At 44.3% G+C, this 11959-nt stretch overlaps 2 protein-coding genes across 2 annotated transcripts; both read right to left on the bottom strand.

Annotated features, from left to right (window-relative positions):
- Positions 1-1942: 1942 nt before the first annotated feature.
- On the bottom strand, positions 1943-2551 carry LOC148575737 (uncharacterized). Its single transcript, XM_088501768.1, has one exon. The coding sequence runs from the start codon at positions 2549-2551 to the stop codon at positions 1943-1945; it is 609 nt and encodes a 202-aa protein (XP_088357894.1).
- Positions 2552-6382: 3831 nt separating this feature from the next.
- On the bottom strand, positions 6383-10300 carry LOC148575736 (uncharacterized). The gene is made up of 3 exons (XM_088502525.1): positions 9411-10300; positions 8437-9167; positions 6383-7935 (listed from the first exon to the last, which is right to left on the bottom strand). Exons 1-3 carry the CDS (start codon positions 10298-10300, stop codon positions 6383-6385), a joined length of 3174 nt encoding a protein of 1057 aa, XP_088358651.1.
- Between the last annotated feature and the right edge of the window lie 1659 nt (positions 10301-11959).

Here is an 11959-nt window from a genome sequence, read left to right as displayed (position 1 = left end):
CAGTACCTCACCAAAGTAAACAAGCTAAAGGAAGAATTCGATCATGTAACCATACAGCACGTCCCCAGGGAACGAAATGCAAGGGCAAACCTCTTCTCGAAACTGGCCAGCACCAAGCCGGAACAAGGTAACCGGTCGCTAATTCAGGAAGTCGTCAGGACACCGTCTGTATTAGCCATGGCCGACGCCGTCCTACCAGTCTCCAATCAGGAATCATGGACCTTCCCTGTCCTACAATACCTCCTCAAGAGAATGCTACCCGAGAACCCTAAAGAAGCAAATCGGATAAAAAGGGAAGCCGCCAATTACACTATCATAACAAGACAACTATACAAACGAGGATTCTCGCAGCCCCTGCTCAAATGCATCGAGCCCAGGGACATGGAGTACATACTCCGCGAAGTCCATGAAGGCTGTTGCGGTCATCACATCGGAGGCAAGACCTTGGCCCAGAAGATCATCCGAAGCGGATACTTCTGGCCCACAATCATTAAGGACTCCATACAGACAGTCAAAAACTGTGACAAATGCCAAAATCACTCAGACTACCACAAAGCCACCCCACACCAGCTCAGCATCATAACGGCGGATCGGCCATTCAGAAGCCCGGGACAACTCCGATACATCATAGTCGCAGTGGACTATTATACCAAGTGGATCGAAGCCAAACACCTGGCCTCTATCACGGCAGCTCAATGCCATAAATTCATCTAGAGAAATATAATAACTCGATTCGGTATCCCAGAAGTCGTAATTTCAGACAACGAAACCTAGTTCGCTGACAAGAAGTTCAGGGAATTCCTAGAAGGACTACACATATCCCAACGCTTCAACTCGGTAGAACACCCCCAGACAAACGGCCAAGTGGAATCGGCAAATAAAATTATAGTCAAAGAACTCCAAAAATGGCTCGATAAAGCCAAAGGACTCTGGGCTGACGAGCTCGGGTCGGTCCTCTAGTCATATTGGACCACCCTCCAAAGCTCCACTGGGGAGGCCCCCTTCCGCCTGACATACGGGATAGAAGCCATTATCCCAGTCGAGGTCGGGGACCCTAGTCCACGAAGAACCATCGGAGGCAACAACGAAGAGGCCGAGCGAGACCTCACAGACGAGATCAGGGCCGTAGCCCATATGCGAGAGCTAACCTTGAAAAAGGTACAATCACGGCGTGATACAGAGAGACTTCTCACCCGACGACCTGGTCTTGCAACGAAACGACATCGGAGCTCCCACACCAGGCGAAGGAAGGCTCACCCCCAACTGGGAAGGACCATCCCGAATCAAAGGAGTGGTCGGGAAAGGAGCCTACAACCTTGAAAAGCTCGACAGAACCGAGGTCCCGAGAACCTTGAATGCCGCCAACTTACGACGATATTACACGTAGGCACACTCCCTCCCTTAAAAATTATGTCTGTCACTTATAATTATCTTATTTTATTTTCCTTGTACTGTTTTTGGGTACTCTTTCCCCCCAAACGGAGGGTTTTAACGAGGCCCAAACTTAATAAAATTTCATTTAAAAATGCACTTTCCTATTTCTCCCTATACCTTCGTTACGGCAAAAGAGCAAACGGCCAACATCGAGGACCGATCACCCTCGAGGCCTGAAAACGGATATCCATAACACACGACTAAAACGGCCTACCGAGCATCCTAAGTCATAAAGACTCAGGAAACGAAAGCCAATACAAACGGCCTACAAGATAAACAGCCTGACTAGCCCGAAAGCAACTACTCAAAAAATCTAAGACCTAACCGTATGGCTCAATAAAGATGAAAGGGCTCAACCAGCCCAAACGTTTGAAAAGGCAAAGAATATCTAAAACACGGCCACACGGCCAAAATATCCAAAGTCACAAACACGGCCACACGGCCAACAAAACATAAAAAGCTACAAGTTATGAAAACGGCAAATACAAAAAAATACAAGACACCGTATTCAAAGATCCACGATGCAACCTTCCTGAACAATCTTGAACGCCTCCATAACGGATACGTCGGTGTTTGGAGCGAGAATCTGAGCCTGAGCCCTCATCGTCTCCTCGGCCGCCGTCATCGCCTCCTTTACATCAGCAAGAAGCTCCGTCTTCTCCTTATTCAGCACCTCCACCTCAGCCTTCGATCCCCCAACCTCAGCCTTCAGGGAATTCACCTCACCAAGAAGCACGGCAACCTGAGATTCAGCGTCTGAAGCCCGCTTCCGCTCCCCACCCAGTTGAGACAAAAGTGAAGTCTCAACCTCGGAGAGACGAAGGATCTCAGCCCCGGCCTCCTCAGACGACTTCACCGCCTTCTCCCTCGCCACCTCAGACACTTCAAGCTGCTCCTTCAACTTCCTTACCTCAGACTGAGCCAGGCGTAATTTCTTGTCAAGAAGGCCAACCTGAGCCATAACAGGTTCAGCCTTCCGAACTATCACAGCAGAACGAAGGAGGGCCCGATATACCGACTTAGCTTGAAAAGTCACGTCACAATCATCAAAAAACCCCGCGGTGCCAGGCATCAAATACTGATCGATGAAAGCCGGAGCGTTGAAACTCCGGTCCATCATGGATGGAATAGCACCTTCTTCCCCCAAATTCTCGCTGCTGATCTCCTCCGGCCTCTTCCGCTTCCGAGAAGCCTCAGCAGCCGAGACAACAACCACTTCCTCATCTTCGCCAAAAAACGCCGGGCTGGGAGAAACACGACCACCACCCCTAGCCCCAGCCCCAGCTGAAACCACCTCCTGCGATACAGCATGGGAATCCTCAATAGGACAGGAAAAAGAGGTAGTAGGCGAAGGCACCGACGCCTCTTCCGGTCCATAGCCGCCTTCAACCATGCCAAAGATGTCAGACCACCAGCCATCTCAACTGGAAAAAGGAAAAAAGAAAAATATAAGTACCTAATACGGTAACTCGGGTAAAAAAGAAAATAAGTAAAGGAACACACCAACAAAAGTCTGGCAAGCAACTGGATCCCCCATCACATCCTTAGGGCTCAAGGGACGCTCCCCAAACAAAAACCAAAGAACATTAGCGACGTCCCGATCCTCCAGAGACAAGAACTCCTGAGTCGTCCGTGTCAGGACCGACGGTCCCGCGCCAAAATTTCAATACGTCAGAAACTGACGCTCCCCCTCCAATGTTAGCCAAAAGGGATGATGCCCCCTAGCAGGACGCACCTTGAAATACCCCTCTTTAAAACCATGAAAAGAGTCCTCGTACAAACCGAAGACACGACGGTGAAGTTGGGCCCTAAACAACATGTACCCTTTCTTTTGCTTCCCCTCTTTGGCAGGCAAGGTGCATAAGAAGAGGAAAAGGAAAACGTTCACCGAAGCCGGGAGCTCCAGGAACTCACACACAAGCTCAAAAGTCCGTATCGCTGCCCAGCTATTTGGATGCAGCTGAGACGGTGCCACGAAACACCGACTCAACAACTGCTGAACAAAAGGCGAGAAGGGAAGTCGCACGCCAAGCCGGGTGAACATCGCCTCATATACCCACATCCAATCCAGAACGGTCGGCGAGTCGAGATTGGTGTAACAAACCCTCTCGTCGACCCCGGGAAGAGCAAGTTCATAATGGCGCTCGGCGTCGCCACCCCACAAACAGCCCCCTGATCGTGGAGCCGCTGAAGGTCCGCCTCCGTTATCCGCAACGGCGTCCCCCAAACGTCACTAGTTACCCAGGAATAAAGGGAGGTAACGCCCCCCGCCGGGACCACTGGAGCGCCCACACCCTCAGTCCTCCGGCGAGCCATACCTAAAACAGAGATGAGCACCACCATCAGCCAAACCGCACGGCAAAAATGGTGGAGAAAAATCAAATAGACACCACTACCTACTGCCAACTACATAGTGGTGCTCATCCCCTCAAAAATAAAACCCACTACCCCAAGAACAAAGCACCATCACACAAAAAACCAGGACACCGTCCCACCCCACGCCAAGCAAAAACCACCAAAAAGTAGCAAAAATACACAAGAAACACAGGCAGCAAAGCAATGCAAATTCACAAAAGGCAAAGGGAAAAGAACACTAACCTGATGAAACAAGCGTGAGATTGGGGAAAACCAAAACAAGGAGTCGAAGCGCAAAAAGCGACGAGCAAAAGGCAATGAAGGAAGAACTCACAGAAGAAGAAATAGGAAAAATGAATCAAAGTGAAGGAAGGGAGGCAAAAAACCAAAACGGTTTTGAACTTTGAAAAGACGAAAGTACCCCTCGAAGTAACCAAAACACGAGGGGCAAAAAGAAAAAAACAACCCAAGCGTCCCCTCGCAATAAATGCCTCCTCGAAAAACGCAACTGACAGTAAAGGAAAAGAAACAGGCACAGGAATGCCAAACGATCACACCAACTACAACACGAACTACGGAGCTGACAGACCCTACGGACTAACCCATCCTAGGACCCGACGCGCCGACCCTCCACAATAAGAAGAACCCCTCCGGCGAACCGAAGAAGGCCGCCAACGGCCGAAATCATATCCTCCAGCGACGAAGACCGACCTTGCTCGCTCTCCCGCTGCGGGGGCAACTGTTACGGATCGGGCTCACAGATTCCACACCCAGAACAACTTCCATACTCGGTTACCCGGGTCCGAACCATCTCGCCCTTCCAGAAGGCTCGAGACCGGCCCACTGAAGCTCATAACCAACTTTCAAACGTCTCCCTTATCTTAGCCAAATAAGATAAGATAAGATATCGGCCATCACTTATAAATAGAGGATCCAGGTCCCTCCAGGTATTCATTCACTCTGCACACCTTATACCTCTCAGATCCATTCTGACTTGAGCGTCGGAGTGTCTTTGCAGGTACCCCCCACTGACCCAGTCAAATAATCCAGCATCCGCCTTAATCCGCAAATTCCCGGTTCATCTCTCAATCCGTACCGGAAGCTTCCAGTCCGCTACCAAAGCATCACTCTTTTTAAATTCCCCTGCATGTTGCACGTTCCACCATTTTTAATTAAGGTTTTTTACACTAATTTACACAGCATAATGTTACTTCATCAAATCATATATTGAAACGTTTAACACCCATTAAATTATAATTTGGTCATTGTATCCTTTTCTTTGAGCTGTTGTTACGGGGTCTCCATTTGGGCTAAGCTTTATAAAAAGAAAGGAAAAAAAAATACTTTCAGAAAGATAAACAAATAAATTTGAGTGGTTAACAATATATATAATATGAAAAATCACTTACAAAATTTGTGATGTTATTAATGTTTATTTTGCAAAATACGAACAAATAAGCCAAAAATATTATAACTTTTAGTGTTATTTATTTATTTATTTCGGGGATTTTTAAATTGGATTTTTTTTTTTAACTTTTACTTTGATTTTCTGTATACACTCTATTTCTGCATCTAAATTTATACTAATTAAACTTATTATAAAACAATATTTTTTTCCCAAAAGACTGATGATTAAAATAAAACTTCTTAACCCAAGTATGCTTGGGTGTGCATTTTTAAAGAAAAAAGAAAGAAGCTAACTGTTTTGCACGCAAAATAAAAAACAATATTAAGATCATTATGCATTATTATATTATCTATGTTGTGATTTGTCACAGTTAAATGTCTAATTCTCTAATTTTAATAGATAAATAAATATTTAATAGATAATTATCAGTAGAGATAACATTTAGTTTCTTGATCTGGCCATTCATTTGAAATGGCTAGAAATTGCATACGAGGGTGAATAGTGCTTAGAAACTTCTTTATGAATCTAGTTTGTATTTATAATTTAAGATAAATTCTTTAATAATTTAAATATATGAATAATTATCAGATTAATATTAATAAATTTTAAATTATATTTATTATTTTTATTGATTATAAAAAGCTCAATCTAATATATGCGAAAGTAACCTAATTAATTAATTAAGTGCCTAAATCTTTATTTCCAATTACATCTCATCACTCCTCACATTGCTACTATAACTCTCGATAATCTTATTAGCATAGTTAATCAATTAAGAGATGGAGTAGTGTATTTATTTATGTGCAACACGGACGACAATAATTCTTTTGGTGCATAGAAGTGATAGAGCCACTTATTTTCTTGCTATTATTATTATATAATATCCATAGAATAAAGTATAGTAGATACTAATTAAATATATACACAGCTTATTAAGGAAAAGACTTCCATCATATGAGCTAATACTAGATAAGGGGAAAATGTTATTATATTATTAGTGTGACTCCACAAAATGTATCATATTATTAGCTTTTCTTCTTGTCGTTGGTGTAAAACACAGCCTTTAATTTGTAAAACACACCCTTCCATCAAGAGATTCTACAAATTTAAGGCTTTCTTATATGAAATCTTTCCCACCGTCTCAATATTTTTGGTGTCTAGACAAGGAAAGAAACAAAGCAAAAACTATCTTAAATCCGAGCGGATGATTCGTTGGAGATCAACACCAGGCCCAGACCAAATAACATGATTAGAGTTACTCTTGGCACCATATTTAGCCATCCAATCCGCAGCTCTATTTGCTTCTCGGGACACCCATTCAACGTGAATAAACCAAGGACGAGATAAAAGCTCCTGAATCTTGAGAACCAAATCTGTTACTTCAGATGAATACCCACTTGTAAGCTCATGCATGATGGGCAGAATGTCAAGGCAATCCGTTTCACATATAATATCCCTCAAACCGCAATCCCAAGCTAAAACCAGCCCCCTCCAAGCAGCAAATAATTCACATCTGATTATAAACCAAGGGGGAATGCTTCCAGAACAGCCCGAGATCCAATCTCCCTTAGAATCTCTAATAATACACCCAAATCCCGCTAAATTTGAATCCATATACAAGCTTGCATCACAATTAACTTTAAAACCATTGCCTACCGGTGGTTCCCAACACAGGCAATTTCGGAGAGATCTAAAGGCATTGCTTCGATTCCTGTAAAGCTGTAAGTTCTTGGCGGTAATTCTGGCCAAGGCAACAACCTTATGGTCTGTCCAAGGGTTGTCAGTGTTGAATATGTCATTGCACCTATGTCTCCATACCCACCAAAGCCCTGCACCAAAGGACGCCTCATTGTTAGCCAAGGCCTTCCGAAACCACTCTTCAAGAGCAGTACCAGCCGTCGAGTCCAGGATACTAGGATCCAACATATACCAGATTGCCTTTGATCGTTCACAGTCTCTAAGGCAATGCTCCATAGTCTCCTGTGCCTTGTTACATCGCTTACACATATCTGAAGAAGCTAAATGCCGCTTGAATCGAAAGGTCTCAGTTGGTAGAGCATCATGTAAGCTAAGCCACATAGTAAATTTGAACTTCTCTGGAATGTTTGTGTTCCACAACCAGTTCCAATTACTGTTGGCATTCCAATTTAATGTTTTCTTTAATAACCATTTGTAACCCTCCCTTGCACTATACTTTTTTGTTGCTGCAGGCCACCACTCCCACTGTGGCTCCAACTCAGTCAAACTAGGATATCTCAGACCACAAATAAACTGCTTAATCTCATGCGGAATAGGCGTGGTAAGACTATCAACCTCCCAAGACACCCCTTTCCACAAGTCAGCCACCATGAAATCTGATTCAGAAATATGTACATAAGGGACAAGGTTGCAAAGCTTACCAAAAGGAGTCCACTCATCATACCAAACTGATTTGTGGACATCCCCAATATTCCAATGAAGCCCTTCCTTGAGATGCTCATAGGCACTAACAATGTTCTTCCAGGTAGCCGATGAAGAATTTTTACTGTTTCCGTTCATACCAGATTGATTTCTGAGATATTTATGCTTCAGAACCTGCACCCATAACTTCTCACTATTATTTAGACAATCCCATACCAACTTTCCCATAAGCGCCATGTTAGCACAGGAAGTATCCCTAATACCCAATCCTCCTGCCTTTTTAGGAGTTATGGCAACCTCCCACCTGACCAGAGGCAGCCCTTTTCCAGTCTCTTGGCCTTTCCACAAGAATTGTCTCATCAAGGAATCAATTTTATTACATGCATACTTCGGGAGAAGAGAAATTTGCATTTCATAAACTGGGATAGAGGCCATAACCGATTTAACAAGACAAAGCCTCCCTGCCTTATTCAGTAGGCGTCCTTTCCAACTGGAGAGCTTCCTCGAAATTTTTTCAATAATCTCCTGAGCCATCTTCCTGGAAGCTCTGGCATGACCGATGTTAATTCCCAGGTATTTACCCAAATCATTGCAGAACCGGATGTTAGAGACCCCTGAGAGAACCTCTTTTCTCCTCTCTGACACCCTCTTGGAACACTGAGCCTTTGACTTATGAAGATTTACCTTTAAACCTGACGCTCTAGAAAACAAGTCCAAACAATGCATGACCTCTATTACTTGAGCTTTTGATGCCTTACAGAAAAGCAAAAGATCATCTGCAAACATCAAATGAGAGAGTCGTGGTCCATTCCTAGAAACCGCAACTGGGTTCCACAAACCTTGGGAAACTCTATGAGAGATAAAGCAGGCAAGCATTTCCATACAGAGTACAAAAAGATAAGGAGACATAGGATCTCCTTGCCTCAACCCTCTCTTCGGATTGAAATTTTGGAGCCTGTTCCCATTCCACAAAACTGCCAACGAAGAGGAAGTCACACAATTCAATATAAGATTAATGGTAGCCTTTGGAAACCCAAACCGGACCAAAGTAGCTTCCAGAAAACGCCAGTCTACCCTGTCATAAGCTTTTTCCAAATCAATCTTGAATGCCATGGTCCCTTTTCGAGACTTGGTGTTCCTCATGAAGTGCATAATCTCTTGAGCAATGATAATATTCTCTGTGGTTCCTCTTCCTGGAATGAACCCTCCTTGCAAAGGACCAATGATCTCCGACAAGAAAGGTCTGAACCTGTTAACTAGAACCTTTGTGACAATTTTATAAATTACATTACATAAGCTAATAGGCCGAAACTCCCGTAAGGAAGAGGGAACTTCCACTTTAGGAATTAGAACAATGAGAGTATCGAAAATAGCCGCATTCAGTGGCTCACCCTCAAAGGCTCGCTTGACCAGTCCACACACATCGTTGCTAAGAGAGTCCCAGAACTCTTTGTAGAAAATTGCTTGAAATCCATCTGGCCCTGGGGCTTTAAATGAACTCATGGTCATCACAGCTCTTTTAACCTCTTCAGACGTCACCGGTTCCACTAACTTTTGACAAGCCTCAGTACTAAGAGACGGGCAAGGAAAAGGCCCCATGGCGTCCAGGTCAATATCCTCCCTTGTAGAAAAGAGCTTTTGAAAGAAAGAATTTGCCGCCATTTCTAGAGTCGTAGTCTCCGTGGCCCAAGACCCATCCTCCAAAAATAACCCATGAATTTTGTTCCTCTTTCTCCTGATAACTGTCTGCAGATGAAAAAATTTTGTATTTCTGTCTCCACATCTCACCCATTGTTCTCTAGATTTTTGATACCACAACAACTCTTCTTGAAGAAGGACATCATTCAGTTCCTGATGCAAAACTTGCTCTTTGATCCTAAGCTGTTGATCCTCCCGACTTTCCAGAGTAATCTGAACGTCATTCAAAAGCCTCTCCAACTCCCTTTTCTTAACAAAAATATTGCCAAAAACCTTTTTATTGAAGCTAGTTGCATCTTTTTGAACCTCCAACAAACATTTGACTACATCCGGAGCTCCTCTATTCCAAGCTGTATCAACAACATTCCTAAAAAGAGGATGAGTCATCCACGCAGCCTGGAATCTGAACGGACGATGGCCCTTGATAGCCCTCTTTTCCATCTTACACCTAGTGAATAATGGGCAATGATCAGAGTGAAGGCGCGCCAGCACCTCAGTATAAGCCTCCGGAAACATTAGTCGCCAGTCCTGGTTGATGACTGCTCTATCGAGCTTCTTGGCCACCTGCACCCCACCTTTCACCTTCCTATACCAAGTGAATCTTCTCCCAATAGCTCCCATATCAAACAGCCCACAATCCTCCAATGTTTCCGCAAATTGTTCTGCTCTGGCAAGTCTAAATTGCCCCCCTCTAACTTCACTCTGCAATAGAACATCATTAAAGTCCCCTAACACAATCCAAGGTCCGTGGATCATATTAGCAATCCTTGTCAAGTCACCCCACAATTCTTTACGCCGATGTATATGCGGATTAGCATACACCGCACTGCAGTAACTAGATGTATTGCCCATAGTGATTTCAAAACTGATACATTGATCAACTACATCCAATACTCTCACAGAAATATTTGAATTAGAACATAGAACCCAGATACCCCCACTATGACCATTAGCCTCAACAATACCAACACCCTGGTAACCTAGATTATTCCAAAAAGATTTCATCCTCTCGAAAGCAATATGGGTTTCAAACAGAATGAAAAAAGTAGGATGAAATTTATTCGCTAACTCCTTACTATGAACCCGGGCCAATTTATTAGAGGCGCCTCTAATATTCCAAAATAGAAAGCTTAAATCTAAATAATCCATAAAACAATTTGTATTGTAAAAGGACCAACCTCAGCTGAAGTCCCTAACGAGATGATGAAGATCCACCATCATATCCCCCTGAGCCTTGCTTGTCCTTGTCCGGTTGTTGCCCGGTTTGTATGTGTCCCTCCACTGACAACCCTTCCAATTTGCCAATTTGCTGCTTGCTGGTGTCGCCAAGGCAGTCCGGAGTCGACGGCGAATTCTGCAAAGAAGAAGGGCGCAACCTCTTGTGTCCATTTTTGATAATGGCAGTGAAAGTCGGCACCGCAACGGAGACAGCTTTGCCCTTCACCCCTTGCTGTTTGGAAGATGACATGCGTGCCTTAGATCCGCTAACCGACCCGGTCTTCACCCCTGATTCGGCTCCTCTCATACGTAGCCCAAAGTCACGGTTCTGGTCCAATTTCTGATTTGAGCGCACCGGCATTTTATCTTTAGATGTTTGTTGGGCTTTGTTTGATTGACTCAATTTTCCTCTCCTTTTACCGCTGACTTTGGTCCAGCCAGCCTCATTTTCCAAATGTTGGGATCCCACTTCCTTCCCATGCAACGTATCATCTAATTCCTTCCCAATTTTTGCAACTATCACTGACTCTTTGGGATTGCATCCAAATTCAAAAATTTTCTCTTTTGAGGCTTCCTGTGGCTGCACCACCTGGGCCGCCGTCTCGGTCACTGATGTTTCCTTTCGATCCACCCTTTCCGAATCTATTGGGGTCATTCTGCATTCAGTTGTTGGATGCCCGAAACAATTGCACTTGTCACAAATAAGGTGTAAGCATTCATACTCCACCTTATATTCAAACTCATCGACAATCACACTCCGGACCACCGGCAAACCAAGATTAATTTGCACGCAAGCCCGAGCAAATTTTCCCCTTTCCGCCAACTTAGTAGCCAGATCCACCTTGACTGGTCTTCCCACAGCAGAAGCGATTCTCATCATGGCTTTATCCTGATAGTACCATATGCTCAAACCAGAGATTCGAATCCAAACCATAGTCTCCCCGAAAGTGTCCTCACAAGGTTTAAAATCCGGTGTCCATGGCTTGACCGCAATATAGTGACCGAAGATCATCCATGGCCCCCCTAGTAAAACCTTCTCTCGATCGTCCATGCGATCAAATTTAACTAGGAAGTACCCAAAACCCACATCCAAGATTTTATATCCACCGGTGATCCTCCATACCCCTTTCAATTTGTGAAACATGGCCGTGTAACTAAGGTTTTTTCCAAGAACCTTAATCACAATTGCTTCCTTGTATGGTTCAGAAAGGATGTTCCTAGCCTCTTTGGAGAAGCAAACTCTTGAAGGCATAGGATCTCCTTGTTTTCCAGTGACCACTGCCATGGAATCCCCATCTAGAGCTTTAGCCCAATTTATCCCTGTGGCTACCGTAGAACCAATAACCTTGTCACGGAACGAAATCTTGGAAGTCACCCTGGAACTAAGGTCGCCCTTACTTGATCCCTCCTTCACACCTGATGCAAACCCTCCCACACTCTCCCCCT

This window comes from Arachis ipaensis, chromosome B1 (genome assembly GCF_059453495.1).
Source record: "Arachis ipaensis isolate K30076 ecotype BB chromosome B1, ASM5945349v1, whole genome shotgun sequence".
Lineage (NCBI taxonomy): Eukaryota > Viridiplantae > Streptophyta > Magnoliopsida > Fabales > Fabaceae > Arachis > Arachis ipaensis.
The sequence above is the reverse complement of the archived record's forward strand: the minus strand, read 5'-3'. Positions and strand labels throughout refer to the sequence as shown.

What these genes read in the sequence shown, in the direction of transcription:
- LOC148575737 (XM_088501768.1), bottom strand. Translation starts at nt 2,551, where the DNA reads ATGGACCGGAGTTTCAACGCTCCGGCTTTCATCGATCAGTATTTGATG.
- LOC148575736 (XM_088502525.1), bottom strand. Translation starts at nt 10,300, where the DNA reads ATGAAATCTTTTTGGAATAATCTAGGTTACCAGGGTGTTGGTATTGTT. An exon ending in CTTCAAGAAGAGTTGTTGTG is followed by an intron (nt 9,168 to 9,410) that starts GTATCAAAAATC and finishes CCCGTCTCTTAG; the next exon opens with TACTGAGGCTTGTCAAAAGT. An exon ending in CTCTCATAGAGTTTCCCAAG is followed by an intron (nt 7,936 to 8,436) that starts GTTTGTGGAACC and finishes TCTTGTGGAAAG; the next exon opens with GCCAAGAGACTGGAAAAGGG.